Genomic DNA, 8842 nt, shown 5'->3' with positions numbered 1-8842 from the left:
AATATGCTGACTTTAAGTTAAAGTAGATTCCCCAGAATATCATCAGCTCAAGCCCAGAGATATATGGTAAGGTAGACAAGCCCAGAGATAGATGGTAAGATAGGCAAGTGTAGTGATAGATGATAAGATAGACTGTATATTATCAGCTCATTGTCAGGTACAGATAGGTTCTTTGGTATGTAATTAGCATTATAATTGTTTCTTCAGGATATCAACACAACACAACTGGGTCCATATGAGAAAGCTGGAACAAACCTCACTGGTGGGAAAAAGCCTGACCTCATACCAGTGTCACTGTTGGGTGAGGGAAACAACCAGGACAGGGTGAGTTGGTGGCTGTACAGGTACACCACTGATTTTCTGGCAACTGATGGTTTGGCACCTCCTTTACTCTGAACAAAATTACGTGAGGGAACTTGAAATTACTGCAGCCACCAGACTAATTTACTGGGTGGCCACAGATGGCATTGTGTGTAGGGCGCACTTATTTACATTCCTTACACTGCACTCATTGGTGGTGATATTGCATTCTGTGAGATTCTTAGCTTATTTTGCTTAGATTTAACCCTGGCTATGCTTCTAAGAAATATGAGAGTGTCAGTCATGGTGTCAAACATAAACACCAGTCCATATCGATCCAAGATAAAGTAGAACTGTTGAAAAAAATGGACCTTGATGTTTTGGTGTGTAAGCTGTGTGGCATCTGCAGTATTGGTTCATCAACTGTTTATGATATAAAGAAGCACAGGGAGAAAATATTTAAATGCTATGCAGACAGCGATTCCAAGAAGCAGATGATGATTAGAAAAACTATGAAAGATGGTAAGAGTACTGAGCACGATTGAGTGATGGTAGAATGGTTTTGACAGCATCGGAGTGATGGAGTGGAGTTGTTAGGTAGCATGATAATGGAACAGGCTAAGTTGTTCCATAAAGAACATAAATTGCAACATGAGCGTCACTATAGTGAAGGATGGCTTCAAAGATTCAAGAAGTGTCATGGAATTTCCATGAATAAAGTGTGCAGAAAAGAGTGGTCTGCAAACCACGAAGGAGCTGCCTAGTATGTGGATGAATTTGTGAAACTCGTAGCTGATGAGCACTTCAGTCCAGAGCAGGTGTATAATGCATGCAAAACTGCATTATTCTGGCGATGCACACTTAGGAAAACACTGACAATAGAAGACGAAGACCCCACAGGATTCAAACAGGGGCGTATCTAGGGGAAATAGTGCCGATGGCAAGCACTGAAATTGTGCCCCTGTCCACGCATATGACACCAATATTTTTTATTTTTATTACATCCGTCAAGGAGATTATAATTTTACTGGCATTTGTTTGTTTGTCTGTGAGCAATTTTCAACAAAAGTTATGAACAAATTTTGATGAAAATTTCAGGGAAAGTCAGAAATGACACAAGGATTTTGGGAGTGATCCAAATCATTGTCTGGATCCAGGACCCATTATGGAAATATCAATTTTTGTGAATAACTATTGAACCAGTAATGATATCAATGTTATTCCACATGCTAAAGATATGTTTTCATGGTCAAGAAATCTAAATCTTTAAGATCCGAATCATTGTCTGGATCCAGGACGCCATTACGCCACTGGCGCCCCCTTCAAGTGGCGCCCAGGGCACCTGACCTACCTGCCATACCCTAGATATGCCACTGGATTCAAACAATCTAAGGACAAACTTACCATCTTAGGGTGCTCAAAAATTTAATATTTGTTTAATTCAAATTTCTAGCAGTCCATGGTATACTTTAGACACATGTCAGATGTATAATCAGTGGGTTAGAGTTGTGTTGAATTATTATTACCTGACCACGGTTGGTCTGGCAAAATGGTTAATCAGACAAGGCTTTGGAACCAAGAGTGCCGGAAAATCAGTGGTGTACCTATATGACTTTAGAATTATGATTCTAAATGTGTGAATCATTTTTGTTTTTGGTATATGTATGTTAGCCATAGTGATAAAAGGGTAAAAGGTAACAAGGTGAAATCAAAGCAATAAATAGGTGTTTAATCTTCTCAACTAGTCTTGACAAAATCTTCTTCAGGGAATAATGATACATCTTGACAGGTACACAAGCTTGTGCCAAACAAAGGTGATGGATCAAGGAATTGGTAACTGAGATGTGTTATGACTGGTCTGTTACTGCTTCTCTCCTGATGCAGACTGGTGAGTTACAGAGCACGATTTCTGCTGCCATCCTGGCCCAAGTGAAGCTGTCTGCTTTGATTATTTTTTTCATGTAATGGCAGTGTAGGCTGCTTCCAGTGGTTTCCATGTCTTCTTGTTTTCTCTTTGGTGTAAAATCCTTGTATCCCTTCACCTTGGCAAGGGTCCCTCCTCATACACATGTGCCATCAAAGCATATTTGTTGAGGTCATATCTAATTTCAGCTGTGTTTTCATGTAGTCTCACCTGTAGGCCATACCTTGTCTTGTTTTGATAATTCTGCCTAAGCTGAACTACATGGAATTGGTCTCGCATCATGTTAAGTTTAGACTCTTAACATTCTGTAAGGAGGAGTATAAGCAGCTTAGTGGCCTGGCTATGAGTTTTCTGCATAGTGTTTTATTGACCTTTCTGTACTTGGAGAACTTGGAGGAGGATCATTATAAGAATACTTTGAACAGGGGTACAGTGTGGTTCAGAGATATTGATGACGTGCTTGTAGTCACACCTACATTGCATTCTGCAGTAACTCTTTATTGTATATCACAAGATCCAGTTCACAATAGATGATGGCTGTCAGGCTTTTCTGGACATTCTACTACGTAGAACAAGTGAAGGACAAAGACACTCAATATGTAGAAAACCCACTTTCAAGGATATTGTTATTCACCATCTATTAGTGCACAATGATTGGATTAAGTCTGGGGTAGTTAAAGGAATTTTTTCAAGGGCTTTTTGAGTGTGAAGGCCAGAGTTCCTGTGGAATCATTCATGAAGCTTTGTTACCCCAATGGCCTCATAAACTCATAGGAAAGGCACAGAGGAATATGGATAGAAGATCTAGTTGTGAAAGCTGAATAACAACAGGAGAAAGAGACACTTGATATCCAGCTCACAGCAAGTAACTCATAATAAGGTTTTATGAATAACATCCATGGACATAGTGAACACATTAGAAATAAAGATAGGAGACACTGTGATGACTAAGAAAAAGGCATAGAACAACAAGAACAGTATAATGTAAGAGATCCCATGCAAAAGGTGTGGGAAGATTTATTATAATGAGTCTGGGCATGGTTTACAGGTGAGGCTATGTGAGCACAGAGCTGATGTAAGGTATGTGCACAACCCAGACACTTTGTTGGTACATGTGGACAGGGAGGAATACTTGCCAAGATGAAGTGATGCAAAGATTCTCTGCCAAAGAGTGGACAAAAATAAAAGGAAAACATTGCCATTAAAAGAAATGATTACAGCAAGCAGATAGCCTCACCTGGGCCAAAACAGGAACAGAAATGGAGCTCTTGTGATTGGCCAGTTAGCAGCAGTGCTGGTAATGGACCAATCAGGGAGTAATATCTTAGTAATTTTTTCCTTAATCCACTGATTTTGTATTTAAGCTTGTAACACCTGTTATGATGTATCATAATTCTCAAGAAGAAGACTTTGTGGAAAGTAGCTGAGAGGAATGATTTCCTAGCTCTTGTTTTCAGTTCAGCTTGCTGCCGTTTACCCATCAGGCAAATGTGTTAATTGAAATGCGGGATAAAAGTGATGCAAATAAGGGAACTTAAAAAAGACGCCTATGTGCAAAGATATCAGGAGAATTAGCATGAAGAGTGGAGGGTGAGAGTATGAAACAAGGGGAGTGGGTGAAGAGTGGATGGTACTGAACCCAATATGATCTGCAATTGCACTTGGTTATGCTCAGTGCGGTTCTCCAACTGCAAATGGAAGGATTGCCTCTTCCCACCCTCATTTGAATTCAAATATACACTTTTTTGGTCTGCAGAATTGCCTTGTCTCAAGCAACTATAAATATCTTTGAAAAAATCCTGCTGTGTCAGTTACCCACTTAACACAAGGGGGTAGGTATGGCCCTATCTATCTACCTAAGCATGTGTGCTTACTACTTTCTGCCAAAGACATGCAAATTAATGATTGTCTCTGTGGCATCAGTAATCATGATATTGGTTTTATGGATGTTTAGCATGATTTTGATCATAACAGGAAATTGGTGTTAGTTCATTTAGGAAAGATGATAGCTTTAAGTCCCTAGGACAATTTGAGACTTAGAGATCAGTATTATACTGTTTCTCCATTTTAAGCCTACACCTTACATTAATCTTTAATATTGTTGTAGTTTATGATTCAAGAATAGCCTATTTCTAGGCTTTTTCTTTCAATGCCATCTCTTTCAAATAAAAAATGTCATAATTTGGATATAACTCATTAAAATACATAATTGATATAAATTTAAGTCCCTTCATATTGATCTTTGTCTAAGATTATTATTTTTTCAGGTTATCTTGGGGAAAGTTGTAAGCACAGTTATTCCTGAATCTGGAATCCCATTTTCAATGTGCTTGGTGGACAAGGAAGGCTCTTGCATTGCTGTTACTGTATACAATTGGGCCAGTGGATATGGTGTAAAGATTGGAGACTCGGTAGCAATTATTGCTCCTGTGCTGAAAACTCATCGTATAGAAATCCCAGCAGAGGAAGTGAGTTATTTGCTAATATGTTTGAGACAGAAGTTATACATGTTAACTGACACAAAGGATATGAATTCCATTTCTTATCTCATTCAAAAAAGATTTGAATTTTTCACTCCAGATACTACTTTTCTCTTCTCCAATCTTTACCAGGAGCATGAGAAACATTCTACTGTGTTGGATACCTAGAGGCTAATCAGGGTTGAGACCTTCCAACCCTTGGTATTTCTGGTGAAGAAATACTCCCATCCCTACCCTTCGCTAACCATTTAGCCATAATGGCAAAAGCTTGTTTGGATCCACCCTTAGGCAATTGGACTGCCACAGGGGTGACATCATCAACCCACTTAGTCCAAGACATTAGCATTTCATAAAGTACTATTGGATTCCTGTACTGTCAGCATGTTTGCTGCTTGGCACCAGACTGGATTTTTCACTCCCATCAGTTAGCCTAATTTTTCTTTTTTATGTATTTTTATTTATTTTGCTTTGTTGCTGTCTCCTGCGTTAGCGAGGTAGCGCAAGGAAACAGACGAAAGAATGGCCCAACCCACCCACATACACATGTATATACATACACGTCCACACACGCAAATATACATACCTATACATCTCAACGTATACATATATATACACACACAGACATATACATATATAGACATGTACATAATTCATAATGTCTGCCCTTATTCATTCCCATCGCCATCCCACCACACATGAAATGACAGCCCCCTCCCCCTGCATGTGCATGAGGTAGCGCTAGGAAAAGACAACAAAGACCACATTTGTTCACACTCATTCTCTAGCTGTCATGTATAATGCACCGAAACCACAGCTCCCTTTCCACATCCAGGCCCCACAAAACTTTCCATGGTTTACCCCAGACGCTTCACATGCCCTGGTTCAATCCATTGACAGCTTATTGACCCTGGTATACCACATCGTTCCAGTTCACTCTATTCCTTGCACACCCCAATCACTCACAATCTTTTTCACTCCATCTTTCCACCTCCAATTTGGTCTCCCACTTCTCCTCGTTCCCTCCACCTCTGACACATATATCCTCTTTGTCAATCTTTCCTCACTCATTCTATCCATGCGACCAAACCATTTCAAAACACCCTCTTCTGCTCTCTCAACCACACTCTTTATTACCACACATCTCTCTTACCCTTTCATTACTTACTTGATCTAACCACCTCACACCACATATTGTCCTCAAACACCTCATTTCCAGCACAACCCCCTCCTCCACACAACTCTATCTATAGCCCATGCCTCGCAACCATGTAACATTGTTGGAATTACTATTCCTTCAAACATACCCATTTTTGCTTTCCAAGACAACATTCTCAACTTCCACACATTTTTAAATGCCACTCCCCCACCCTATGATTAACTTATGCTTCCATGGTTCCATCTGCTTCTAAATCCACTCCCAGATATCTAAAACACTTCACTTCCTCCAGTTTTTCTCCATTCAAACATACCTCCCAATTGACTTGTCCCTCAACCCTACTGTACCTAATAACCTTGCTCTTATTCACATTTACTCTCAGCTTTCTTGTTTCACACACTTTACCAAACTCAGTCACCAGTTTCTACAGTTTCTCACCCGAATCAGCCACCAGCGCTGTATCATCAGCGAACAACAACTGACATGTGTATGTATGTATGTCTATGTATATGTATGTATACATTAAAATGTATAGGTATGTATATGCGAGTGTGTGGGCATTTATGTATATACATGTGTATGTGGATGGGTTGGGCCATTCTTTCATCTGTTTCCTTGCGCTACCTTGCTAACGCAGGAGACATCGAGAAAGTATAATAATATACAAAAAATATATCTTTGTACAGATATCATATATTTCACATGTAACTTACCTTCAGAACAATGAAAGCATGTCTATCATATACTAGATGGCACCAGTGCCTAGTGCATATTTGGTGATTGTTGCCATAGGATACATTTTTTGCAGGATAAATCTGTCTTCTGCAGCCAATAGGTGTAAATCCTTCATTTGGATGAGTCCAAACATTGCAGTAAAATGGGTAAGTAGTGTATTCATTAATAACTCCTGAGAGCTACTATTATGTATAGCCTTTTGTTAAAAAGGTGTAGAGCTGTTTTTTTACAAGTGAGTACCCTATTCCTTTAAGATATTGAGAGTGCTTCCAATATGTATTGCCCTTTCATAAAAAGCTGCAAATGTCTTTTTTTCCAGGGAGGACTCATATTCCTTTAATACCAAGTGAGCTTTTATATGAACTACCTTCAGTGATTGTTTTTATCTGACATATACTTATAATGTTCATGATTTAGAACACTTATCGATCAATCTTTTTCAGACATTGTCATTCCGGTCGGTGCGAGTAGCTGTGCCACTGATGTTGGTTGTAAATAAGCGACCTGTAGGCATCAATCAGATTGCTACATCACAGATTGTGTCTCAGCAGAAACCAGAATGATTGCGAGCAATGTTTTTCCTTAGGCTAAATAATGAAAAGTAACAATTAGTGGATGAAGTGAACAGGCACTGACCACCAAAGGAAAAAAAATTTTTATGTAGAACTGTCAAACAGCCATGAAGTGCATGTGCATAGAAGCTGGATCTCTCCCAGAAATTAAGATATGTTAGTTTGGCCCATGACTTTGAGAAGCCTGAGTTAAAACAGTTTGGTGTACCATAAAATTTAAATTTAAATTTTGATATATGACAATTTTTAAGGAACTTATTTTTTCTTATAATCTTTCTAATATTCTTTCTGTAGAACTGCAGTAACATTATAAAGTGGCACTGGGTAATATGGAGTTAGGCTTTTTGGCAAGTTAAAGGCAAATTATATACACTGCTTACAGTATATGTATAGTAGTTTATATGTATATTGTACAGTATTGTATATGGTAAATAGAAGTATTACTGTAATTATTATAACAACATATTTCTTGAATATTTAATGTCCCATTTTGCATTTTCAAAATCCACTCTTTTGGGGCATGCAAGGACAGGAATTAGTGAAGAATTTTGTCATGACCACCCACTTGATCGGAGTTCCAGGAGAGTATGAGCATCAGAAATAGATAGATAGATAACTTGAGATTTAGACTGGAAACTCAGGTACCAATAACAATGTGAGAGGTGTGAATCATCTATGTGTTAAATTCTGGATATTTGAATACCGAATTTGTGCCTTTTGATGATTAGGTTGAAGAGCTGGTGGTAAAAAAATATACGAGTAAGCATAGAAAGCAAAATTAAGACTACAAGTGAAATAAGTTTAAAGCTTAAAAGTGTTGTAGGGAACTGCGGTAAAGTAATAAGATGCTGTGCAGGTGCTTTCACTCTTTATATTTATGACCCTGTAATAGTTGCACAGTGCACATGAGTGTTGGAAGTCTGAAAATCAGCTTTTCAAACTAATTAAAAAGGAAACATTTTGCACTGTGAAAACTCATCAGAAAAATGCACAAACTATCCTACCTTGGATATTGAGCTGGACACCAGACTGTATCAAAGCTTTGCTTTAATCAACTTTGTGCAAATGTAACCAGTTAAAGTTATCATCAGTCTAGCCAGCAGATTATTTCTTTGAAAATTTTATCATCCCTGTTCACAATGATGAAGAACACTAAAATACTTTCAACAGGTTCCTTGTCAGCCACTGAGAAAAAGTGGTATGTACTGAAGAAAAAGTAGGCATGATGCAATGGATCAAGCAGGTAGAATTTTGTTTACTAATTAATAATCAGCATATCTGAATAAAGGGTAAGAATTTAGAATAATTTTTTGTATATTATTTACCCAGAAGAGCATATTATCAATCTTTAACAACTTAATCTTTCCTAGCTGTTGTAACCCTTTCATTGGGGCTCATTAATACTGTTTCTACATTTTTTCCGTTCTCTATGGCTGATATACACTTGGATCCAGCCTTTTAAAATTCTTGCACGAGATGTTTAATACAATTACTGATCTTGAATTACTGATCTTTGTATTTTTTTTTTTGTTGCCATAGAGCAGTCAGCTATATTTCTTTGATAAAGGTCAGCATTTCTCAATATGTATGTTGCTTTTGTTGAAAATATCTACCAGAAACTGAAATAAAATATTCGTACATTTCTGTGATCAAGGGAAGTACTTCGAGTCATTTT

General features: G+C 38.1%; 1 protein-coding gene across 7 annotated transcripts in view; it reads left to right on the top strand.

The window, feature by feature from the left end:
* Window positions 1-8473, top strand: part of LOC139756246 (tetratricopeptide repeat protein 5-like) — a 99795-nt gene extending 91322 nt beyond the window's left edge. For all 7 annotated transcript variants that reach the window (XM_071675433.1, XM_071675435.1, XM_071675428.1 and 4 more), the window contains 3 exons: window positions 208-324; window positions 4492-4692; window positions 7039-8473. In XM_071675433.1, the coding sequence (XP_071531534.1) occupies window positions 208-324; window positions 4492-4692; window positions 7039-7158 (438 nt within the window). In that variant the 3' untranslated portion in view covers window positions 7159-8473. The remainder of the gene's footprint in view (window positions 1-207; window positions 325-4491; window positions 4693-7038) is intronic.
* Window positions 8474-8842: the final 369 nt, after the last annotated feature.

This window comes from Panulirus ornatus, chromosome 21, assembly GCF_036320965.1.
Source record: "Panulirus ornatus isolate Po-2019 chromosome 21, ASM3632096v1, whole genome shotgun sequence".
Lineage (NCBI taxonomy): Eukaryota > Metazoa > Arthropoda > Malacostraca > Decapoda > Palinuridae > Panulirus > Panulirus ornatus.
This window is presented reverse-complemented; position numbering and strand designations above follow the sequence as displayed.